This window comes from Mercenaria mercenaria, chromosome 4 (genome assembly GCF_021730395.1).
Source record: "Mercenaria mercenaria strain notata chromosome 4, MADL_Memer_1, whole genome shotgun sequence".
NCBI classification, from domain to species: Eukaryota; Metazoa; Mollusca; class Bivalvia; order Venerida; family Veneridae; genus Mercenaria; species Mercenaria mercenaria.
Genome location: NC_069364.1, coordinates 80,368,595 through 80,396,062, shown reverse-complemented (window position 1 = coordinate 80,396,062; position 27,468 = coordinate 80,368,595). Strand labels below are relative to the sequence as shown.

At 37.2% G+C, this 27,468-nt stretch overlaps 1 protein-coding gene across 4 annotated transcripts in view; it reads right to left on the bottom strand.

Moving 5' to 3' along the window:
* The window catches only part of LOC123552273 (uncharacterized), an 89,398-nt gene that overhangs the window by 16,693 nt on the left and 45,237 nt on the right, over positions 1 to 27,468 (bottom strand). For all 4 annotated transcript variants that reach the window (XM_053541767.1, XM_053541768.1, XM_053541769.1 and 1 more), the window contains 2 exons: positions 12,485 to 12,637; positions 6,565 to 6,735 (listed from right to left, as the gene is read on the bottom strand). In XM_053541767.1, coding sequence (XP_053397742.1) covers positions 6,565 to 6,735; positions 12,485 to 12,637 — 324 coding nt within the window. The remainder of the gene's footprint in view (positions 1 to 6,564; positions 6,736 to 12,484; positions 12,638 to 27,468) is intronic.

Below are 27,468 nucleotides of genomic sequence, written 5' to 3'. Positions count from 1 at the left end.
TACAAACTGCATTAATTTTATGTCTTATGTTAAAACCACATGACTCAATTTTCAATAAAATGCAAAACACAACCAATCACAGGCCTGTAGTGTCAGACTTCCTCAATTAAGATTGTCTGCTCAGGTGCAAAGAAGTATTTAACAAATTAAAATTATAACTAAATTTACTACACATTGAAAAATTTATGATAACATCACTGCATCTAAGCAGTGTAAAATGACACCATTTTATTTCTTAGCTGTTCAATTTCTGAACATGAAAGGGATATTCAATTTTCTATTTCTACAAAAAATACTTTTAAAAGAGATCAGTAGAGCATGCCTAATCATTTCTACTATCTATCTTAGTATTGCCAATCTTTATTCAGGGCATTGAAAATACCCCTCGTTTATGCAGCAAGTCTACCAAATCATTTGTTGAGGGATGAAAGAACCAATATTACAACTTCTACATTATAACAAACCAGTTCATAATGACAAGATGCATTCAGTGCAGATTTCATATGCATTTGTTGCATTTTGTGAATACTGCTGCAGGTCTTTCAGCAATGTAACTACTTAGATTGGTTATAACATATTCAGTGTTCCCAGATTCTATACCACTACTAACTTGTTCTCTGCAAGGATCTAGCAACTTCACCACATGAATCTTCCCCACATAAGTCGAAGAGGGTGGAAGAATATATCTGACAACTTCCCCTCTTAAGCCAAAGAGGGAGCATGAATATACCTGACAACTTCCCCTCATAAGTCAGAGGGATGAATATACCTGACAACTTCTCTTCATAAGCCAAAGAGGGAGCATGAATATACCTGACAACTTCCCCTCATAAGTCAGAGGGTGGAAGAATATATCTGACAACTTTCCCTCTTAAGCCAAAAAGGGGGCATGAATATACCTGATAACTTCCCCTCATAGTCAAAGGGTTTGGATGAATATATCTGACAACTTCCCCTTATAAGTCAATGAGGGAGCATGAAGATATCTGGAAACTTCCCCTCATAAGTCAAAGAAGTTATATGAATATACCTGATAACATCCCCTCAGGAGTCAATTTATTTATTTTGTTGGGTTTAACGTCGCACCGACACAATTATAGGTCATATGGCGACTTTCCTGATTTGATGGTGGAGAAAGACCCCAGGTGCCCCTCCGTGCATTATTTCATCTCAAGCGGGCACCTTGGTAGAACCACCAACCTTCCGTAAGCCAGCTGAATGGCTTCCTCACATGCAGAATTCAACGCCCTGAGTGAGGCTCGAACCCACATCGATGAGAGGCAAGTGATTTGAAGTCAGCAACCTTAACCACTCCGCCACCGAGGTCCCCTCAGAAGTAAAACAGGGTGGATGAATATACCTGACAACTTCCCCTCATAAGTCAGAGGGTGGATGAATATATCTGACAACTTCCCCTCTTAAGCCAAAAAGGGGGCGTGACTATACCTGATAACTTCCCCTCATAAGTCAAGGAGTGAGCATAAATATACCTGACAACTTCCCCTCAAAGTCAAAAAGGGGGCATGAATATACCTGACAACTTCCCCTCATAAGTCGAGGAGGGAGCATGAATATACCTGGCAACTTCCCCTCATAAGTCGAGGAGGGAGCATGAATATACCTGGCAACTTCCCCTCATAAGTCAAGGAGGGAGCATGAATATACCTGGCAACTTCCCCTCATAAGTCAATGAAGGAACATGAATATACCTGACAACATCCCCTCAGAAGTCAAACAGGGTGGATGAATATATCTGACAACTTCCCCTCATAAGTCAAATAAGGAACATAAATATATCTGACAACTTCCCTTCCTAAGTCAAAGAGGGTGGATGAAGATATCTGACTACTTCCCTAACAAGCCAAAGACGGAGCATGAATATACCTGACAACTTCATCTCAAGAAACACACAGGGAGGATGAATACACCTGACAACTTCCCCACTTAAACCAAAGGCAGCGGATTATTTCCCCATGAACTAAAAATGGAGGATGAATACACCTGACAACTTTCCTGCATGAATCAAAGAAGGGGGTTGAATTACCTGACATATTTCCCGCATGAACCAAGTATGGAGAAAAGAGACTTCAGATGTAATGCCAACTCACAAATTATCTAGGAGAATACTGTATTCCTAGGATGGATTTGATAACCTCTTGATTGGCAGTATTCAGTGCTTTACCAACCATGGTTCATACAGGACTTGGCAAAAAAAATTCAAGGACTTTTCAAGGACTTTTTATGGATTTTCAAGGACTATTTTAATCGCTTTAAATCTTAAATTACAAAACCATTTAGGCTCTTCATAAGGCATTATGACAGAAGAAAAGTTACAGAACAGTTTTATTTTCCATAAGCTACAACAGCATATCTTAACCTTTATGAGATCTTCAATGGGATTACCTTTTATGAGCTATATTTGCCTGTATACATACTTAGTACATGTTTCTTATAAGTCTTTCAAGCTCTCAAGACTAGTTTTCAATTTGTCCTCAAGGGACTTCACTTCTTGTTTTCGCGTGTGATTTCAACGCACTTTCTCCCATAGTTCCGACATCAATGAGTTTATCACATACACTTATGCTTGTCTGACTTAAACTCCTTTAACCACGATGAATAATTATCCTGTGTAAGCCATTTATTGGCGAAACTACATTTATTTTTTGGGCCACTCATTGTTGTTGTTGATAAGTCACGCTACAATGACCTTGCGCATAATATTTTAACGTTGCGAAAATCGCTATTCCATATCTAACTTCCATACCGAAACGGTGTTCAACTAGCGTTCCCTCCGTAGGTGTGCATGTATTTTCATTTTACACCGTTTTTTCGCTCGTTTTGACTTATTTATTATTTATTTTTTGTATTTTTCCCCTACAATACGATTGCACCCCCATTTTTAGCAAAATTTAAGGACTTTTCTACCTTTTTTTTCAAAATTCAAGTACTTTTTCAGGGGATTTTTGGAAGAAAAAATTCAAGGACTTTTCAAGGACTTGGGATCAAATTCAAGGACTTTTAAGGACCTGTGCGAACCATGCCAACTGAGGGAACCATTCGGATAGTTCTATGATGGTAATAAAGAGGTAAACAGCAATTAAAACATGTGGCCAAAGTTCTATGATAGTAAGGAAGGGATAAACAGCAATTAAAAAGATGGCCAAAATTCTATGATGGCAATGAATGGGTAAACAGCATTTAAAAAGATGGGTAAAGTTGTATAATGGTAATAAAGAGGTAAAGAGCAATTAAACAAGAGCACTGCCTTGCGGGTGCAGATGCTCATCTGATTTTTTTGTCTCTGTATAATAGAAATATTGTCCTACTCATGATTTTCTAAGTCCAAAAGGGGCCATAATTCTTGCAAAAAGCAATGTAGAGTTACGGTACTTGCTGTGCAGAGTCAGCTTTTAATGGCGAATAAATGCTCCAAGTTTTGAAGCAATAGCTTTGACCGTTAAGGAGAAAAGTTGACCTAAACGCAAAATTAAACCAAGAAATCTGATATTTTCCAAGTCTAAAAGGGGCCATAATTCTTGCAAAAAGCAGGATGGAGTTATGTTTCTTGCTGTACAGAGTCAGCTTTTGATGGTGAACAAGTGTTGTAAGTTTTAAAGCAATAGCTTTGATAGTTTAGGAGAAAAGCTGACCTAAACACAAAACTTAACGAAGAAATCTGATTTTTTCTATGTACAAAAGGGGCCATAATTTTGGCAAAAAGCAAGACTGAGTTAGCTATTGATGGTCAACAAGTGTTGCAAGTTTTAAAGCAACAGCTTTGATAGTTTTTGATAAAAGCTGACCTTAACATAAAACTTAACCAGGTAACGCCAACGCCCAAGCCGATCAAGTGATGACAATAACTCATCATTTTCTTTTTCAAACAAGAGCTGTCACTAATGGTGACAAATACCCCAGCAGCGCCTTGACCTTTGACCTGGTGACCCCAAAGTCAATAGGGGTCATGCACTCAGTAAGTACTATTAGCAGGTGAAGTTTGAAGGTCCTGGGTTCAGTGGTTCGAGAGTAAAGTGGCTTCATGCAAAAAGTTAACATTGTGACGAACAAACGAACAAACGAACAAACTAACGAACGGACGGACAGTTGAAATCTAATATGCCTCTCTTCGGGGGGGGGCATAAAAATCAGATGAGCTAAAAAGATGGCTAAAATTCTATAATGGTAATGAAGGGGTAAACAGCAATTAAAAAGATAGCCAAATTTCTATGATGGTAATAAAGGGGTAAAGAGCAATTAAAAAGATAGCCAAAGTTGTATGATGGTAATAAAGAGGTAAAGAGCAATTAAACAAGAGCTGTCTGTAAGACAGTGCGCTCGAATTTTCTCAGTGCTTGACTCTGAATTAGTGCTTTGCCAGTAAAAAAAAATCCAAGTTAAAAAGTGACATAATTCTGTCAAACTTCAAATCAGAGTAATGGGCATTGTTTCTTCTGGTGCAGACTTTGATAGCAAATAACTATTTTAAGTTTCAACTCAAAAGCTTTAATAGTAACAGAGATATTAGACTTTATCAAAAATTTTAACAAAAAAAAATCTAAGTTAAAAAGGGGCATAATTCTGTCAAAATTCAAACCAGAGTAATGGAGATTGTTTCTCCTGGTGTAGACTTTGATAGTAAATAACTATTTTAAGTTTCAAGTCAAAAGCTTTAATAGTAACAGAGATATTTGACTTTATCAAAAATTTTAACAAAAAATACTAAGTGAAAAAGGGGCATTATTCTGTCAAAATTCAAATCAGAGTTATGGGGATCGTTTCTCCTAGTGTAGACTTTGATGGTAAATAACTATTTTAAGTTTCAAGTCAATAGCTTTGATAGTAACAGAGATATTTGACTTTATCAAAAATTCTAAGTTAAAAAGGGGCATAATTCTGTCAAAATCCAATCAGAGTTATGGGGATTGTTTCTCCTGGTGTAGACTTTGATAGTAGGTAAATAAGTATTTTAAGTTTCAAGTCAATAGCTTTGATAGTAATACAGATATTTGACTTTATCAAAAACTTTAACCAACGGTGACGCCGAAGTTCTATCATGGTATTAATGGGGTAATTGTCTGCACAAAATATGCCAGAATAGTTTAGGTATGAATTATTTTGCGCATGACATATCATCTCATTAAAGGGAACATTAATGCCAAGTAATATTAAAATCCCTTCATTGATGGCAGAGTTATGGACCGGACGAGAAACAGACCATGTTAACCTTTAACCTCTAAGTGTGACCTTGAACTTAGAACTAGGGGTTGGGGTCCTGTGCATGACAAGTTGTCTGGTTATGGGGAATATTTATGTGAAGTAATTTCAAAATCCCTTGATGAATGGCAGAGTTATGAACAGGACACCTATTAACATTTAACTTCTAAGTGTGACCTTGACCTTGGAGCTAGGGGTCCGAGTCTTGTGCATGACACATCATCTCATTATGGTAAACATTTATGCCAAGTTATTTCAAAATCCCTTCAAGGATGGCCGAATTATGGACAGGACACGAAATAGACCCTGTTAACCTTTGACCTCTAAGTGTGACCTTGGAGCTAGGGGTCTGGGTCTTGCGCATGACATGTCGTCTCATCATGGTGAATATTTAAGACAAGTTATTTCAAAATCCATTTATGGATGGCAGAGTTAAAGCCCAGACAAGAATTCACACAGATGGACAGTGCGATTTTAATATGCCCACCTTCGCGGGCATAAAAAGACGGCCAAAGTTCTATGATGGTAATAAAGGGGTAAACAGCAATTAAACAGACGGCAAAAATTTTATGATGTTAATAAAGAGGCAAACAGCAGCTTAACAGATGGTCAAGTTCTATGATGGTAATGAAAGGGCAGGCAACAGCTAAACATATGTCTTATCTGTAACAATACATTACCCTGTATTCCCCAGGGTTAGCAAAAATCAAGAATGATAAAACTAGAAATGTGTCACAGATACGGATGCCCCCGCAACATGAGAAAGGTCACAGGCATGGTACTGCTCACAAACTAAAAGAAGGACCCTTGGCCCTATTTATTTACAAAAAAAAATATTGTAGGAAAACCAGAAAATTTAGTAATCTGTATATGTAGTGAAAATTGTTCAACCAAGGACTGTGACCCTGACCTTTGAGCTAGTGAAATGGTTCTGGGCATGACATATCATCTATCCATGCTTATTATTTTTGTCAAATTATTTTGAAATCGGACAATGCATGTCAAAGTTATGGACCGGTCACAAAGACCACTTATGTAGTGAAAATTGGCTAAGTTCAACCAAGGACTGTGACCTTGAACTTTGAGCTAGTGAAATGTTTTTTGCGCATGACACATCGTCTATCCATGCTTATCATTTGTGTCAAATTATTCTGAAATCGGACCATGCATGTCAAAGTTATGGCTGTGACATGAACACCACCCTTTCGCGAACACACAAACAAACACACACACGGACAGGGGTAACACTATATGCACCCCCGCCCCCCATTTTATGTCGGGGGCATAAAAAGTGTTTCAGTAATGAAAAGCTAAGAGAGCTAAGGGAAACAAACAATTATTTAGATTTACCTGAAGCTGTATGTCAGAAATTTTACTCCATGAGAATTCAAATTCATTGAGAGGGACTTTGGCTTGTTTCAAGAAGCGGAGAAATCCCAATTCCTCTGGCCGCAATATCAACAAGGCGTGACCTACTCCACCTTCCCCTCTTGCTGTCCTGCCCACACGATGAATATATTCCTGTAGTAAACAGAATTTAATTTGTACCCTGCTCAATATGTAAACCAGTAATTATATAACTGAAAACAAAAATTGATTGTTTTGGGTTAAATGCTGTTTTTCAATGGCATTTCTGTTATGTAACGGTGGGCAGTTAACCTTACCAGTGTTTCTGGATTATCGGTATGTACCAGTACGAACCTGTTCTCCACATGTAATTGTCAACCTCCCCATATGGACCAGAAGTGGAGGATGATTGATTTCAGACACAATGACTTTTATCAAATTGTCACAGAGAACATGTGCCTCGTCTGAGGATCTAACTCACAATCGTGTGATCCATAGACCTGCACTCGCCCTATTGAGCTAAGCCAGCAGGTGAAAACAACAAGAGCTGCCACAGGAGACAGTGCACTCGACTATTTTGATGCTGAATAGTGAAACTGGGCACATCTGAGAAAACTGGAGCTGTCTCTGGAGTGTTTAATGACTCCAATAGTGGATGAAGATATTTCACAATAGCCTGAGTCTGTGTCAAAAATATTAAGTAATAAGAGAGGTAAAGATAAAATGTATCAAAACAATATATTAGTATATTCTAAGCAAAAAGGGGGCATAATTCATTAAATATTGGTGCAAGAGTTATGCATTTTGTGTCATATGATGTGGGTGATGATGTGGAGCAACTACTTCAAGTTTGAATCAAATCCATTTCATAATAACTGAGATATAGTGAAAATGCATCAAAATTAACCTTAAATTCTAAGTAAAAGGGGGCATAATTTATGAAAAATTGGTGCCAGAATTATGCACCTTGTGTCATATGATGTGGGTGATGATGCTGAACAATTATTTTAAGTTTGAATCAGATCCATTCAGTAACTAGAAAATGCTTTTGTAAACAAGAGGACCATGATGGTCCTGAATCGCTCACCTCTTCCCACATGACCCAGTTTTGAGTATGACATCGTTTTTGACCAACTTTCATGAAGATCCCATGAAAAATGTGACCTCTAGAGTGGTCACAAGGTTTTTCTATTTTTAGACCTACTGACCTAGTTTTTGAAGGCACGTGACCCAGTTTCGAACTTGACCTAGATATCATCAAGATGAACATTCTGACCAACTTTCATGAAGATCCCATGAAAAATGTGACCTCTAGAGTGGTCACAAGGTTTTTCTATTTTTAGACCTACTGACCTAGTTTTTGAAGGCACGTAACCCAGTTTCGCACTTGACCTAGATATCATCAAGATGAACATTCTGACCATTTTTCATGAAGATCCCATGAAAAATGTGACCTCTAGAGTGGTCACAAGGTTTTTCTATTTTTAGACCTACTGACCTAGTTTTTGACCGCACGTCACCCAGTTTCGAACTTGACCTAGATATCATCAAGATGAACATTCTGACCAACTTTCATTAAGATCCCATGAAAAATGTGACCTCTAGAGTGGTCACAAGGTTTTTCTATTTTTAGACCTACTGACCTAGTTTTTGACCGCACGTGACCCAGTTTCGCACCTGACCTAGATATCATCAAGATGAACATTCTGACCAACTTTCATGAAGATCCCATGAAAAATGTGACCTCTAGAGTGGTCACAAGGTTTTTCTATTTTTAGACCTACTGACCTAGTTTTTGAAGGCACGTGACCCAGTTTCGAATTTGACCTAGATATCATCAAGATAAACATTCTGACCAACTTTCATAAAGATCCCATGAAAAATGTGACCTCTAGAGTGGTCACAAGGTTTTTATATTTTTAGACCTACTGACCTAGTTTTTGACTCCACGTGACCCAGTTTCGAATTTGACCTAGATATCATCAAGATGAACATTCTGACCAACTTTCATGAAGATCCCATGAAAAATGTGACCTCTAGAGTGGTCACAAGGTTTTTCTATTTTTAGACCTACTGACCTAGTTTTTGACCACACGTGACCCAGTTTCGAACTTGACCTAAATATCATCAAGATGAACAATCTGACCAACTTTCATGAAGATCCCATGAAAAATGTGACCTCTAGAGTGGTCACAAGGTTTTTCTATTTTTAGACCTACTGACCTAGTTTTTGAAGGCACGTGACCCAGTTTCGAACTTGACCTAGATATCATCAAGATGAACATTCTGACCAACTTTCATGAAGATCCCATGAAAAATGTGACCTCTAGAGTGGTCACAAGGTTTTTCTATTTTTAGACCTACTGACCTAGTTTTTGAAGGCACGTAACCCAGTTTCGCACTTGACCTAGATATCATCAAGATGAACATTCTGACCATTTTTCATGAAGATCCCATGAAAAATGTGACCTCTAGAGTGGTCACAAGGTTTTTCTATTTTTAGACCTACTGACCTAGTTTTTGACCGCACGTCACCCAGTTTCGAACTTGACCTAGATATCATCAAGATGAACATTCTGACCAATTTTCATTAAGATCCCATGAAAAATGTGACCTCTAGAGTGGTCACAAGGTTTTTCTATTTTTAGACCTACTGACCTAGTTTTTGACTGCACGTGACCCAGTTTCGAACTTGACCTAGATATCATCAAGATGAACATTCTGACCATCTTTCATGAAGATCACATGAAAAATGTGACCTCTAGAGTGGTCACAAGGTTTTTCTATTTTTAGACCTACTGACCTAGTTTTTGACCGCACATGACCCAGTTTCGAACTTGACCTAGATATCATCAAGATGAACATTCTGACCATTTTTCATAAAGATCCCATGAAAAATGTGACCTCTAGAGTGGTCACAAGCAAAAAGTTTACGGACGCACGGATGGACGACGGACGACGGACACTGCGCGATCACAAAAGCTCACCTTGTCACTTTGTGACAGGTGAGCTAAAAAGCGCATGTCTCCCCAAATGCAAAGTCCTATAGGCAAGAAGTCAATAGGGGTCAGGAGCGAAAGTCAAAGAGACACTGATGGTTGGCTGCAATAGGGATCATCTACTTGGCATGTCCAGTCATCCCGCTAAATTTCAACACTTGTGGCCTAGTGGTTCTCAAGTCACTGTTCAGGCTCCTGTGACCTTGACCTTTGATCAAGTGACCTCAAAATAAATAGGGGTCATCTACTCTGCATGTCCAATCATCCTATTAAGTTTCAACATTGTAGGTCAAGTGGTTCTCAAGTTATTTCCAAAAAATGATTTTACATGAACAGGCCACTGTGACCTTGACCTTTAATAGACTGACCCCAAAATCAATACGGGTCATCTACACTGCATGTTCAATCATCCTATGAAGTTTCAACATTCTGGGTCAAGTGGTTCTCAAGTTATTGATCAGAACTGGTTATCAATGTTCAGGCCCCTGTGACCTTGACCTTTAATGGAGTGACCCCAAAAACAATAAGGGTCATTTATTCTGCATGAACAATCATCCTATGAAGTTTCAACATTCTGGGTTGAGAGGTTCTCAAGTTATTGATTGGAAATGGTTTTCCATGTTCAGGCCCCTGTGGCCTTGACCTTTAACAGAGTGACCCTAAAATCGTTAGGGTTCATCTACTCTGCATGACCAATCATCCTACGAAGTTTCATCATTCTGGGTCAAGTGGTTCTCAAGTTACTGACCGGAAATGGTTTTCAATGTTTGGGCCCCTGTGACCTTGACCTTTCACAGAGTGACCCCAAAATTGTTATGGGTCATCTACTCTTTATGACCAATCATCCTATTAAGTTTCAACATTCTTGGTCAAGTGGTTCTCAAGTTACTGACCGGAAATGGTTTTCAATGTTCAGGCCCCTGTGACCTTGACCTTTAATGGAGTGACCCCAAAATCGAAAGGGGTCATCTACTTTGCATGTTCAATCATCCTATAAGTTTCAACACTCTGGGTCAAGTGGTTCTCTAGTTATTGATCAGAAATGGTTTTCAATGTTCAGGCCCCTGTGACCTTGACCTTTGATGGAGTGACCCCAAAATCAATAGGGGTCATCTACTCTTCATGACCAATCATCCTATGAAGTTTCAATATTCTGGGTCAATTGGTTCTCTAGTTATTGATGGGAAATTGTTTTCAATGTTCAGGCCCCTGTGACCTTGGCCTTTGACAGAGTGACCCCAAAATCAATAGGGGTTATCTACTCTTCATGACCAATCATCCTATGAAGTTTCAACATTCTGGTTCAAGTGGTTCTCTAGTTATTGATCGGAAATGGTTTTCAATGTTCAGGCCCCTGTGACCTTGACCTTTGACGGAGTGACCCCAAAATCAATAGGGTTCATCTACTCTTCATGACCAATCACCCTATGAAGTTTCAACATTCACGGTCAAGTGGTTCTCTAGTTATTGATCGGAAATGGTTTTCAATGTTCAGGCCCCTGTGACCTTGACCTTTGATGGAGTGACCCCAAAAACAATAGGGGTCGTCTACTCCAGCAGCCCTACAACCCTAAGAAGTTTGAAGGTTCTAGGTCAAATGGTTCTCCAGTTATTGCTCGGAAATGAAGTGTGACGTACGTACGGACGGACGGACAGGGCAAAAACAATATGTCTCCTGGGGGAGACATAATAACAAGATATAGAGTGAAAGTGCATCAAAACTTCAACCTGAAATTCTAAGTAAAAAAGGGGCATAATTCATGAAAAATTGGTGCCAGAGTTATGCACCTTGTGCCATATGGTGTTGGTGATGATGTTGAACAACTATTTTAAGTTTGAATCAAATCCATTCAGTAATAACAGTGAAAGAGTGAAAGTGCATCAAAACTTTAACCTGAAATTCTAAGTAAAAAGGGGGAATAACTCATGAAAAATTGGTGCCAGAGTTATGCACCTTGTGTCATATGATGTGAGTGATGATGTTGAACAATATTTTAAGTTTGAATCAAATCCATTCAGTAATAACAGAGATAGAGTGAAAGTGCATCAAAACTTTAACCTGAAAATCTAAGTGAAAAGCGGGGATAAATCATGAAATATTGGTGCAAGAGTTATGGCCCTTATGCCAGATGATGTGGATGATGAGGAGGAATAACTATTTCAAGTTTGAATCAAATCCATCAAGTAATTAAAAAGATAAGTTGAAAAAAGAGAAAGTGTAAGAAAACTTTAACCAAGTTGGGGACGTGGAAAGATGCCGACGCCGGGTCGAGTAGGATAGCTCTCCTTATACTTTGTATAGTTGAGCTAAAAATTAATCATGTTGGTTTTAAAACAACAGTTCCACAGAACAAATTTGCAGTGAGGCAAGATCAACAACACTGAATACGGCTGATCCTACATCTCAACATTGCAATTCCATAATAAGCAATTAAAGCACTATCAAATATTTAAAGATGGGAGACATCACTTGTTTTATGTTTCAATCATATTTAATTGTAGTGCATTTTCTAATTATATCTGGATTCCTTTTAAATCAACTGCTTTTACCAGAGATTATGCAATAAAACACAGATTGCTTAAGTTCACAAGGGTAAAAACAAAATGCTAGACCTTTCCAAGGTTTCATGTGACCCAAAACACAGATAGTATAAGGAAAATGGTTAAACCACATTAATTATCAACCATAAAATGGAACTCTGTTGCAATCTAAATTCTAGGACAGAAGCAAATATGAAATTCTTAAAAATTATTACTTTCAAATAATTACGGTAGATAATAAGAATTTAACAGTAATCCATTTTCTTCTTTTGTTGACATAAAATTTTTACTGAAATTCAACTTTTAATCTTCAACAGGAGAAGCAAATAAAATTTTGAAAATATTTTCATATGCTAGAAAATGTATATATACAGTTTATGTACCTTAGGGTCATCTGGTGGGTCAACTTGTACTATCCAATCAACAGCAGGTATATCTAACCCTCTTGCTGCCACATCTGTACATAACAATATTGCTTCTTTTGCGTTACAAAACTGGAAAAATGTTTGTGTTCTTTTTGTCTGCTTCTGTTTACCCTGAAAATACATACAATTACAATACTTTAAAGACATTTTTCTTTAACATTTAAGCACGATGGGCAGTTATATGTTAGGGGTAATAATTTCAAGAGGGCGCAGAAGTATTATCGCCCGAGTGTATAAATAGTGTTAAAATATGGTTTTGGTATAAATTATTTCCATTCTAATATGCCTTTTATTTAAAACAGTAGATAAAATATAGTAGCGCTCTTTCTTGGCCGCAACATAAACATCGCACATTAATGTGACGTCATTCTAGCGTAAGAGTGTTTTAACAGAGAAAAGCATATTAGAATGAAGTTTATTGGCCAATAGTTAAAACTAAATTCCCCCTAGTCCTTGGGCAAATAGTTCCGACTTTTACAAGCGAACAAGCCAATCATCAAGTGCATACTAAGTAACAGTAACCCTCATGAAATTATTACTCTAGACATATAACCCTTCCTTGCGTATAAATATAGTGTTAAAACACAATTTTGCAATAAATTATTTCTTAAATTAACCACGGGTTAAGAAAAAAATAGTTCCATATCATGATACAACTAGCATAGTGAAGGCATTATGGGTTAAAGGCACAGCAAATAGTAATTTCATGCCTAAAACTTTTTTTATCAGAGTCTAAGACAAACAAGAGGACCATGATGGTCCTGAATCGCTCACCTCTTCCCACATGACCCAGTTTTGAGTATGACATCGTTTTTTCTATTATTTGACATAGTGACCTAGTTTTTGAGCTCATGTGACCCAGTTTTGAACCTGACCTAGATATTATCAAGATAAAAATTCTGACCAATTTTCATGAAGATCCATTGAAAAATATGGTCTCTAGAGAGGTCAAAAGATTTTAATAATTTTAGACCTACTGACCTAGTTTTTGACCGCAGTTGACCCAGTTTCAAACTTGACCTAGATATCATCAAGATGAACATTCAGACCAACTTTCATACAGATCCCATGAAAAGTATGGCCTCTAGAGAGGTCACAAGGTTTTTTTATTATTTGACCTACTGACCTGGTTTTTTAAGGCACGTGACCCAGTTTCAAACTTGACCTAGATATCATCAAGGTGAACATTCTGACCAATTTTTATGGAGATCCATTCACAAGTATGGTCTCTGGAGAGGTCACAAGGTTTTTCTATTTTTAGATCTAATAACCTAGTTTTTAACCGCACATGACCCTGTTTCGAACTTGACCTAGATATCATCAAGATGAACATTCAGACCAATTTTCATACAGATCCCATGAAAAATATGGCCTTTAGAGAGGTCACAAGGTTTTTCTAGTATTTGATCTACTGACCTAGTTTTTGATGGCATGTGACCCACTTTCAAACTTGATCTAGATATCATCAAGATGAACATTCAGACCAATTTTCATACTGATCCCATGAAAAATATGGCCTCTAGAGAGGTAACAAGGTTTTTCTATTATTTGACCTACTGACCTAGTTCTTGACCGCACGTGACCCACTTTCGAACTTGACCTAGATATCATCAAGTGAACATTCTGACCAATTTTCATGAAGATCTCATGAAATATATGGCCTCTAGAGAGGTCACAAGGTTTTTCTATTTTTAGACCTACTGACCTAGTTTTTGACCGCACATGACCCAGTTTTGAAGTTGACCTAGATATCATCAAGATAAATATTCAGACCAACTTTCATACAGATCCCATGAAAAATATGGCCTCTAGAGAGGTCACAAGGTTTTTCTATTATTTGACCTACTGACCTAGTTTTTGATGGCACGTGACCCAGTTTCGAACTTGACCTAGATATTATCAAGGTGAATGTTCTGACCAATTTTCATGAAGATCTTGTGAAATATATGGCCTCTAGAGATGTCACAAGGTTTTTCTATTTTTAGACCTACTGACCTAGTTTTTGATGGCACGTGACCCAGTTTCGAACTTGACCTGGATATCATCAAGGTGAACATTCTGACCAAGTTTCATGAAGATCTTGTGAAATATATGGCCTCTAGAGAGGTCACAACCTACTGACCTAGTTTTTGACGGCACGTGACTCAGTTTCGAACTTGACCTAGATATCATCAAGATGAACATTCTGACCAACTTTCTGAAAAATGTGACCTCTAGAGTGGTCACAAGCAAAAGTTTACGGACGGACGCACGCACGCACGGACGACTGACACTGCGCGATCACAAAAGCTCACCTTGTCACTTTGTGACAGGTGAGCTAAAAATACAGTAAACAAGTAACAGGCATTGGCTGATCTGGCTGATCTGGCCACAGATCAAAAACAAAACTACAGGTAACATGTAATTAACCTTAGCTCATCTGGCCATGGGTAAGACAAAATTACAGTAAACATTAAGTGGGCAATCTGCAGACATAAATGTAGCAGAATTATTTAATGCACAAAAGACTTTCTGTAAAAAAGGTCCATTGCCTTAATTTCTGTTTTTCAAGTACCAGCAAATGCAAGCATAATTACTTTAAAAATTCTACTCTCAAAAGTGTGAGAGGAATATTGAAAACAATTTACGTACTTTATAACTTTTTCTCTCCCCTCCCACACCCCTCCCAACCGTAATTCCATTTCACCTAGAAAATCTGAAAGTCTGAAAAGCATCCTCATCTATATTAGTTCTCTTTAGTTGCTGACATGACATGTGATTTATTTTGTTTACAGAAAATAATTACACCCCTGTAAATCATCTATTTCAACACTCAAAAAAATGTTACAACACTCCAGGCTAATTATATTTCTATCAGAAGCCAAGATCAACATGTCGTAGGCCAGGTGATAATCTAATAGTTTGTTTCTGAAGCATCTAATAGAATATAATATTAAAATTCTAAGACCCCTGCTCATTTTTAAACTCCTTAGAAATTTCAAATAATGTCTTTTAACTTTTCTTACAATTTTCTGTAGAATCAGTATCATGTATGTGTGATTACTTTTCCTGGCTTAGTGTTTTGTTAATCAACAAAATAAAATCACAAGAAAAAGTAAAATGGCAAATAATTTAAGACTTCATTAAACAGCCGTTTTGTTGAAACCATGAAAATGGAAGCCCCTCCTCCACCCCCACACCACCCAGCACACACACACAATGATATCACATAACTATGGATCTATACTTCTGACCCTGCCACACAGCTATATTTTGACAATCATGAAGATTTTCAACAATTTAGGAAATGAAATCAAGCAAAATTTTCATCATTTTCTTTCCATACGTGAAAATTCTTAATTATTTTCTTTGTATTTATCAGGAAAATTTGGCACTGCCTTCTGCCAGTAGTGTTTTATGATCATTAGTATAGCGTTTGGCTACCTTGGATAGTGATTTCTGTGAAATTATTTGAAGTTGGGTCAATTGTACTTCTGGTTGTCTTTAAAATTTTAGTTACCATGGTAACCAGAATTATTTCAACTAATTTGGTACAAGGATCATTCCTATGAAGGGGTTATAGAGTTACTAAATTACTCTGATACTTTTAAACAAGGAACTGTTGTGATCACAGCAAAATACTTTCAATTTTGTAATATATCTTTCGTAGGTGATTATATTCTGCAAAATTATATAAAATTCTTACTTTAAACCCAAACAGTTTTTGCACAAGAAGGAATAAAGTACTTTATTTTCTCATCAATTTCAATTATCATGTTAACTATCATTCAAAGAATTTGTTTTCCAAGATATCTAGAACAAATAAAAGTAAAATTTCAAACTATAAAAGAGGTTTATTTCTGACACATGTGTGTCTGTAAGAGTTAAGTTCTTGCCAAAATCTTGTTTCCAATTAAACTTAAAACTTTTATTACAAATTTCAGCTACCAGCCTTATCAAATATATACCTGGCAATTTTGCAATTCTCAAGATTATTTCATTTAGCTAAAACAATTTTATGCACATGTTTATTCTCCACAAGTAACTCCAACAACATCCCCACCAGATTAAACCTTTGGCTATACTGCTGTTGAACATTTATCATAATGAATATAAATATATTAATTTACTGTAATTTCTTATTTTAAGCTCACCTGTCAATTTCAAAACTGGGTCATGTGGGGTCAAAAACTATGTCACCACTCAAATCAAAGGAAAAGCTTGTTAACACTGTAGAGGCCACATTTCTGACCATATCTTCATGAAACTTGGTCAGAATGTTTATGTTGATGATTCCAAGGCCAAGCTTAACAGGTGAGCGATATAGTGTCATCATGACCCTCTTGTTTGAAATTGTTATTTGAATATTCAATAAATGTAGTGAAAATTATTATTTAATTCATTCCTTTTATTATCTCCCTTTAGAGCTCCTACATTATAAGTGCAACTAGGGCTTCTCCATTCACACTAATTATGTTTATTCTCTATTTAGACAGCTGCTCCAACTGTTACTGAACATAACATTAAAAGCATTATTGAACTTTAAAAATAATGGAAGCATTTGCTATGCAAGAGAATTATTCTTCTTAAACTTCCTAAAAACAGAGAAATACTATACAAGCAAAACTGTCAGAATTTAACAGCAAAAGATTTTGTATGTTTATTTGTTTTGGTGAATTTCAAGTCTTAATTACCACACAATTTAGGTCGTATGGCAACTTTCTCCGCCTTAATGGTGGAGTCTAGACCACAGGTGCCTTCTTACATTATTTTAGATATGGGTGGGGTACCCTTGCATAACACTTACAAGAAAGAATTTTCAATCTTGTAGCAGTGGCGGAAAAGTGATTCAAAGCTACCAACCTAAACTGTTCTTCCTAACCTTTAAACGTAACTATTTATATATAAATCACAGAGAATTAACTAAAATGTTCCTGGTAATTGTATGCCAAACATATAAATATAACTACAGGGAAATAAATGAAAGTAAAGTAACATCAGAAACCAAATCAACCACTACCAAGAAACCATTCACCATCTAGAATAGCTCCATAAATTGAGAACATTTCAAACACACAAGCTGTCTAATTACCCTGATTTTAGAACATTGTTTTTCTCATAAAAACTCTACATAAACAGTGCCTAAGAGTCTATTCTAGACCTCACCAAGCACCTGCAAAGCTTTCAAATTTTCTTAATTACCCTAGCAATAAGCAATCCACCTGATTTTTCTTGGCAGTTCCTACTAACTAACAGTAAATCAGATAAACTTTTCTAAACTGCTGCAAAATACATCTATTACCATCAAAATATATAAACAAATTAAAACTGAGACCCATCCTGACATGATAAAATTATCCAGACAAGCCTATGTTCACTATATTTGCGTAAATTAGTAAATTACGGCATTAACTTAACATGTAGATACATAAAATTTCTTTAGGTACCATCTACAAGGTTATTAAGACTAATTAAAAACTTACACACACTAGCCCTTTACTCTTACAATAAAACACAGCCTAACTGTGCTAATGTATTGTATATAATTATGTAAGCTTAATATGTTAACTTATTTATAGTCACCACCAGTAACCCATATGGGAGACTCCTCCAGAAGACTGTTTAAGAAATGTTAGTGGAAGAAGCGTGCAAGATACAAAAGACGCTCCAATTCCAGAAGCTTCCCTGGTTCTTTAGCATGGCAGGTGTAAAGCAACCATACACGGGACTCTGATCCCAATGTTAGTAGTTTTTGATTGGCAGAGAGGGGACTTGAATGCATGACCCCTGGATTCAAAGTCAGACAGTGTTACCACTGGACCAATGTGTCCGCTCTAAGGGTGCCAATGCTGCTGCAATGCATGTCTTTACCATAAATGTTTGCAATTATGCAAGACAGAGTTATGGTTCTTGACCTATTTACTTGCTTAATGAAGATTATATAGCTCTTATAGTGTTCAAAAAACACTGGACTTATAAATGCAAAGTTTAAACAAGAGGGTCATGACGACCCTGGATTGCTCACCTGAGTAATATGAGCCACATGTTTCAAATGACAAACTGATGCTAAAATGTTAAGAAAGTAGGTCAGTAGGTCACATTCATGGCCACTGAAGGTCAGTTTTAAGATCTGTGTGCAAAATTGTACATGTCATCCAAATTTCAAGGCTTTATCTTAAACTAGATGCCCATGGGCAACATGTCGAGCCCGCCAGCTGTCAAAAGGACTGGGAGTTGCACATGACACTCCCTGTCTCATTGAGGCAAACATTTCTGCCAAATAAAAAAGAGATTGCCACATAAAAATCCTCACCAGTAGAGACAGGTCAAAAATCACCTGAAAATTGGATGTAACAAGCATGTTGTACTACAGAAAAGTGGTCTCGATTTTTCCCTACGACCAGTAATAAAAAAGTTACGAAGATAAGCTATTTATAGTAACAACAAAGGGAAGTAATTCTAGGATCTTGCCATGACACTCTGTCTCATAATGATGAATGATTGTGCCAAATTACATCAAAATCCCTCTATGCATCAAAAAGAAATGCTCCAGACAAAGTCATTCTTGTATTTGACTTTTGACCTCTAAGTGTGACCTTGACATTAGACCTAGGGACCTGGCCCCGTGTTCACAAAACATTTTTCGATCTCAGCTGAGTTTGAGTTTGAAATTTTAATATCAGTTTTACGAAAACTTCAAGCTTAAATTCCAAATGAGACTGACCATCAATATGGAATAATCACTTTAAAATAATTATTAACTGAAAATTTTGGGTTAAACATGCTATTTAGATATAAATGAGAAATTAAGTTTCATTATCAAACTCAGCTGAGACTGAAAATGTTTTGTGAACACGGGGCCTGGTTCTTGCGCATGACACTCCGTCTAATGGTGGTGAACATTTGTGCCAAGTTACATCAAATCCCTCCATGCATGAAGAAGAAATGCTCCGGACAAAGTTGTCATTCTTGTATCCTTTGACCTTGACCTTAGACCTAGGGACCTGGTCCTTGCACATGACACTCCGTCTCATGATGGTGGACAATTGTGCCAAGTTACATCAAAATCCCTCCATGCATGCAGAAGAAATGCTCCGGACAGTCATTTTTGAATTTGACCTTTGACCTGTAAGTGTGACCTTGACCTTTGAGATAGGAACCTGGGGTTTGCACATGACACTCCGTCTCACTGAGGTTAACATTCATGCCAAATATAAACAAGATTGCTCCATGCATGTCAAAGTTATGGTCCGAACAAACAAATCCGGATGGACACACGGACGGACACACACACGCACGCACATACACGGAACAGCCATTTGGACAACTATGTCTTCGCATCCACAAGCGGGCTCAACAAAAACAAGAAAGTAGGTCAGTAGGTCAAGGTCACAGTCACAGTCAGGTGAGGTAATTATAATTAAACAATCTAGGAAATATGATCTGATAATTTTTGAAGTATTTTTTCCTATATGACTCATATAACAGGTGACACCCAGGACGGGGCCTCTTTTCACCCCCCGGGCATAATCTGAACAGTCTTGTAAGAGATCCACTAGGCAATGCTACATACCAAATATCAAAGGCCTACGCCTTGAACTTTCAATCAAGAAGATTTTTTTCCCTATATAAGCTATGTTAAACTTGGGACCCCCAGGATAGGGCCTCTTTTCACCCCAGGGGTATAATTTGAACAATTTTGGTAGAGGAACACTAGGCAAGGCAACACACCAAATATCAAAAGCATATGCCTTGCAGTTTCAGGCAAGAAGATTTTTAAATTTCTTTCCTATATATGTCTATGTAAAACTTGAGACCCACCAGGGCAGGGCCTCTTTTCACCCCAGGGTAATAATTGAATAATTTTGGTAGAGGACCACAAGGCAATGCAACATACCAAATATCAAAAGCCTAGGCCTTGCAGTTTCAGATAAAAAGATTTTAAATGCTTTTTCCTATATAAGTCTATGTAAAACTTGAGACCTCCTGGGGCAGGGCCTCTTTTCACCCCTTGGTAATGATTTGAAAAATTTTGGTAGAGGACCACAAGGCAATGCTACATACCAAATATCAAAGGCCTAGGTCTCCTGGTTTTAGACAAGAAGATTTTTAAAGTTTCTTCCTATATAAGTCTATGTAAAATTTGGGACCCCTGGGGTGGGGCCTCTTTTCACCCAAGGGGCACAATCTGAACAATCTTCATAGAGGACCATTAGATGATGTCACATGCCAAATATCAAGGCTCTACACCTTGTGGTTTTGGACAAAGCTTTTCCACTCGGTTGCCATGGCAACCCGAGTTCTGCATGGAATTCAATTCTTTGAACATTTTTGAAAGGGGGCCACCCAAGGATCATTCTTGTGAAGTTTTGTGTAATTCTGCCCAGTGGTTTTCAAGAACAGTTTTTTAGAAAATGTTGATGGACGCACAACAGATGACGGACATTGAATCGTCACAAAAGCTCAGCATGAGCCTTTGGCTCAGGTGAGCTAAAAACAAATACAAACTAGAAAATGCTTTTGTAAAAAAGCGCATGTCTCCCCCAATGCAAAGTCCTATAGGCAAGAAGTCAATAGGGGTCAGGAGCGAAAGTCAAAGAGACACTGAATGTTGGCTACAATAGGGATCATCTACTTGGCATGTCCAGTCATCCTGCTAAATTTCAACACTCGTGGCCTAGTGGTTCTCAAGTCACTGTTCAGGCTCCTGTGACCCTGACCTTTGATCAAGTGACCTCAAAATAAATAGGGGTCATCTACTCTGCATGTCCAATCATCCTGTTAAGTTTCAACATTGTAGGTCAAGTGGTTCTCAAGTTATTTCCAAAAAATGATTCTACATGAACAGGCCACTGTGACCTTGACCTTTAATAGACTGACCCCAAAATCAATAGGGGTCATCTACTCTGCATGTTCAATCATCCTATGAAGTTTCAACATTCTGGGTCAAGTGGTTCTCAAGTTATTGATCGGAACTGGTTATTAATGTTCAGGCCCCTGTGACCTTGACCTTTAACGGAGTGACCCCAAAAACAATAAGGGTCATTTACTCTGCATGAACAATCATCCTATGAAGTTTCAACATTCTGGGTCAAGAGGTTCTCAAGTTATTGATTGGAAATGATTTTCCATGTTCAGGCCCCTGCGGCCTTGACCTTTCACAGAGTGACCCTAAAATCGTTAGGGGTCATCTACTCTGCATGACCAATCATCCTACGAAGTTTCATCATTCTGGGTCAAATGGTTCTCAAGTTACTGACCGGAAATGGTTTTCAATGTGCGGGCCCCTGTGACCTTGACCTTTCACAGAGTGACCCCAAAATCGTTAGGGGTCATCTACTCTTTATGACCAATCATCCTATTAAGTTTCAACATCCTGGGTCAAGTGGTTCTCAAGTTACTGACCGGAAATGGTTTTCAATGTTCGGGCCCCTGTGACCTTGACCTTTAATGGAGTGACCCCAAAATCGATAGGGGTCATCTACTTTGCATGTACAATCATCCTATGAAGTTTCAACATTCTGGGTCAAGTGGTTCTCTAGTTATTGATCAGAAATGGTTTTCAATGTTCAGGCCCCTGTGACCTTGACCTTTGACAGAGTGATCCCATAAACAATAAGGGTCATCTACTCTTTATGACCAATCATCCTATCATGTTTCAACATTCTGGGTCAGGTGGTTCTCTAGTTATTGATTGGAAATGGTTTTCAATGTTCAGGCCCCTGTGACCTTGACCTTTGACGGAGTGACCCCAAAATCAATAGGGGTCATCTACTCTTCATGACCAATCATCCTATGAAGTTTCAACATTCTGGGTCAAGTGGTTCTCTAGTTATTGATCGGAAATGGTTTTCAATGTTCAGGCCCATGTGACCTTGACCTTTGACGGAGTGACCCCAAAATCAATAGGGGTCATCTACTCTTCATGACCAATCATCCTATGAAGTTTCAACATTCTGGGTCAAGTGGTTCTCTAGTTATTGATCGGAAATGGTTTTCAATGTTCAGGCCCCTGTGACCTTGACCTTTGATGGAGTGACCCCAAAAACAATAGGGGTCGTCTACTCCAGCAGCCCTACAACCCTATGAAGTTTGAAGGTTCTAGGTCAAATGGTTCTCTAGTTATTGCTCGGAAATGAAGTGTGCATACGGACGGACAGGGCAAAAACAATATGTCTCCTGGGGGAGACATAATTTTCTACCTTAAGGCAACACTTAATTCTGAGAAATTGCAGGAGAAATTGCAGGAGAAATGAACCTCAACAAAAATCTTAACCAGCTCCAATTATACAACAGCATCAAGCTATAAATTCAATGATAAATGTTTTTCATTGAGAATTCTAACAACAAACTAACTTGGTTTTGGAGCCACTGTTGAATGTTTCTGGAAACAAACTTATATATAAAGTAGAACACCATTCCCACAGCACGCCTCCGTCCCAACAGCCTGATTGCTATGATAAGAAACAAATGAGCCGTGCCATGGGAAAACCAACATAGTGGCTTTGCGACCAGCATGGATCCGGACCAGCCTGCATATCCGTGCAGTCTGGTCAGGATCCATGCTGTTCGCAACAGTTTCTCTAACTGCAACAGGCTCTGAAAGCGAACAGCATGGATCCTGATCAGACTGCGCGGATGCACAGGCTGGTCTGGATCAATAATGGTTGCAAACCCACTACCTTGGTTTTGTCATGGCACGGCTCAAATAACATCTACTATAGCCCATAAAATCAGTGGCTTTTCTTTGTTATGTTTTTTGCAAGCACAAACATTGCACCCAAATAGAAAACATTTTTTAAACATTGCTGGTTTCATTTCCTATAAATTTGGCACTCAAATGTCAATCAAATGAAGAGAAATATTTCAATTTTGCACGTTTTGTAATAGTGCTTGAAGCATTTCCTGTGTTTTTTTTTTGTAATAAATGCTAGCTTTCTGGAGTAATATATCCAAGCAAAAACAAGGTATTCATTATTTAAACATTTGTTTACAACTTTTGCAACACCATGAAATTACATCTGTCAGGTAAGAATGCTTGCATTAATAGTATAGAAATTAAAAATATTAATTAACATAATAAAACTAAGAAATAATACAAAGAAAGTGCATTTCACATGAGCATGAACGCAATCTGAATGGCAGCCATATTTACTGTTGCAGCTGTGAGACAAAAGGGAGATAAATCACAATATTACTGAAGCTAAAGGTTTCATACATTCCCATCTACAGCTATATCCCTTTATCAGCTTAAAGAACATCAAATGTCAAATTTTATACAGTAAAGTCATGAAATTTCATGGATTGGCTCTTTCAAGGTGATATGAATTTGTGGATCTTAAGATTCTACTTGCTCCGTTGGATTTAATCTAGTGGCTGGACTCAACAAAGAAAATATCTCCCCCATGAATATTAATGGTTTCACAGTACTGGATCTACTGAAAAAGAATAACAAGCATCGACTTCCTGACAGAAATGTAGGAGTATATAAGTATATCATGGACACACTGGTGGCTACAATGACACTATACAATGTACCATTTAATCACCTCTCTTCTTTCCACTGGGGATATGAAATAACAACTGCAGAATAAAAAAATATTCTCAATAATTTTGCACTGATCTTAACTTTATATTGGCATAACATATGACTGCAACTTTCTTCACACAAAAAATATAGCAATTTTCTTACAAAAAACAACAACAGAACTTGTACCCAGAAATGTGGGTAAAGATAAAAACATCTGTTTTTTTCTTAACTGAAGAATACCAGAGCAGTTAAAACAATCAGAGCTACTGACAATGCTGTAAGTAATGTACCTCAAAACAAAGCAAAGTTATTACATTACAATTTAATGACGTCTGCTGCAAAAACAGTCTAGTGTATATATGAGCCCTGCTGTGCAAAAACCAACATATGGGCTTTGTGACCAGTAAGGATCTAGACAATTACACATCCATCGTATTCATTTATCCCAACATCCAAATTGTTTGTTTATGAATTTCAGCATGTGTATGCAAGTGATAAGCAAACAGTATGGATTCAGATCAGATGGCTCAGATGTAAGGGTTGATCTGGGTACTTGCTGAATGCTTTTTTCCACACAGCAACACAAAATGATCATCTTTGGAACATACTTTTTCCAAAATTTCTGCTGATTGTGGAAGACTGAAGATGTTTCTTCGTGTAAGCTAATCTGATCTGGATTCTCTGGCAAAGCTATCTGTCAATATATGGTATGCTACAAATATGTTATCTCTCTTACTTGCCACAACTTTTCACAGTGTAAATATAAACAAGAGGTTTTGTGAAATTTCAAAAGAAAACCTTCATTTTCCATTTGCAGCACCGTTATTTGATGTGACATACCATTTATTAATGTGCCATGCCATATTAATGTGCCATGCCATTATCAGAAATAATTCAGGAAACATAAAAATTAATGCAACTGGCAAAAACAAGAAGGTCTTGATGGCCCTACTTTTATTGCTCCGAAGATTTTCAAAGCTCAGACAGGTATAACGGGAAAAACTTTTCTCCCAAAATTACTGTAAAAAACTTTTCCGGGAAATTGAGTAGAAAAAGACTTTAAAATTTTTCAAAAGAGCTAAAAAGGGGAAGCAAAACCCAAAAAAATTTGGCAATATCCCCCAAAAGTTCTAGATCAGAGGGGGGTAAAACTCAGTTAAATTTTTTTGGCATTTTGCTTTTGAAGGGGGTTTGTGAGTGGCTGTGGTAAAAAACACAAAGGGTTTATAAGAAATTTTTTACAAAAAAGGTGTGGTGGTAGGGGGGGGGAAATTTGGATTGTTGCATTTTTAAATTTTCTCTTTACCACCCCCCTTTAAAATTCTAAGTTTAAGTCAATACCTTGATTATTTTTGAAGTTTTGCTCCGTAGTTCTAACAAATAAAATCCCAAAGGGACAAAACTGCATTTGCCTCATCCTAAAAACCCCCGGCCCAATTTCATGCGCTTGCACATTGTCCCATCCCCAACTCCCATATGCAAAGTTTGGGGCCCTTTGTATGGTTTTTTAAAGTTTTTGCCCCCGGACCCCAAAAATTGAAGGAAAAAATTCTGACCTTTGAGTTTTCCTTTGTTGGCCCTTTGGGCCCTTTTGCCCCCTACCACCCCGGGCTCTTTTTGCTTTGCCCCCATTTTCTCATCAATCCCTACCTATAAAAAATTTTTAAAAAAGCCATTTACCTAAAAAACTTATTTTTCCCTCAAGCCCCCAAAATTTTGAGGTAAAATTTCACCTTGAAACTTTTTTTTTTGAAACCCAACCCAAACCCGGTTCATGTTCTTTGCACATCATTAAATTTTTTTATCGCCACCTACCTATATGCCACATTTACAGTCAATACCTTGACTCAGGACACGAAATATTGGGGGAAAATTTATCTTTTAGCTTTATTTTTGACCTTGACCCCTTGAACCCCCTTTTACCCGGTTTATTTGCTCTGCAAAAAAATTTTACTTAAGGGGATGAATTTATTAAGGCTACTAAACAAGTCAATAAAAATTTTGGGATTTTGATTAATTCAAGGGGGGTTTTTAACTGGAAGATTTTCCTTCACTATCAAAAAAGTTGATATCTTTTGGGGGGTATGCTTTTTTTAAAATTTGTTCAATTTAAATAAGGGAATTTTACAAAGTACATTAGGGGGGAATGTGTCAAGTTGACCGAGGGCCATTTTATGTCAAGAGATAAGGGTTTTTTTATAAAAATTTTTGTAATTTTTTTTCTGGTCATTAAAATTAATGCCCGTCACACTTGTAGCTACAAATTTATAAAATTACGAACTTAAGTTTTTTTTAAACAAATTTTAAAATCATGTTGGTGCCCTTTTAACCAAAATTTTCCTTTTAAAATGAGTTCATGAAGTGAGTTTTACGGATTGAAAAAACTTATTTATTTTAAATATGGTAAAAATTCAATTAATTTGACACCCAGAAAAAAAACAAATATACTTTTCATACATACAATAGTAACTAAATTTTGGGACTACGAAAAAAAAAGGCCCATAAAACCAGGAATTTTTCAGCCCTTTTAAAACTTCCCTTTTCTTTTGTGCTCTGATTTTCCTTTTTTACCCTATTATAAAAATTTTTCCAATAATGAGGAGTTATGTGATAACCTTTTTTAAAAAGCCTTTTCCCCTTTTAAAATTTTCTCTGAAACCTAAAACTGGAAGACAGACATGTATACAAAGTGAATACTACAAGACTTTACCTTGCAACCTGCAACCTGATTAAAAACCTATCCACATAAAGGGAAATAACTCATATAAGCTTATTTCTGAAATATTAATCAATTACCAACCCTTCCTAGACATAGAATTTTGCAAACATTACCAAAGACAAGGACTATACTTTAAAGTAAAACATCCTTGAATACATTCATGGTTACCCGTAATGATTATCAGATGTGAGCTTCATATTGTCTTGTTAAAGTTTCTGTCAAATAATTTAAACTAGAGCTATCACTAAAGGTGATGAATGTACCCCCCGCATGCACTGACACAATACACTGCAATTTGACGCACACAAGATTGCATAATTATGTGGACTGTATGTATATAGACTGTATGTATACAGTATAGTAACAAAAAACAAAGTCCCATAACAATGCAGAATATTTATCTAAAAGAATGTAACATACACCATGCACAACTACTGTTGGTACTGATCACTTGTGTGAAGTTTCATTAAATTGTGTGCAAGGGTTTGGTAGATTAGGCACACACAAGATTGCATATGCAGACTGTATGTACATAGTATGTTAACAAGAAACAAAGTCCCATAACTCTGCAATTTTTGTTGCTGAAAGAACATAACATGCCCCATGCACAACTACTGTTGTTACTGATCACTTGTGTGAAGTTTCATTAAATTGTGTCAAGGGGATGAGGAGAGATGGTGTGCACAAGATTGTGTCTATATATACAGTATAGTA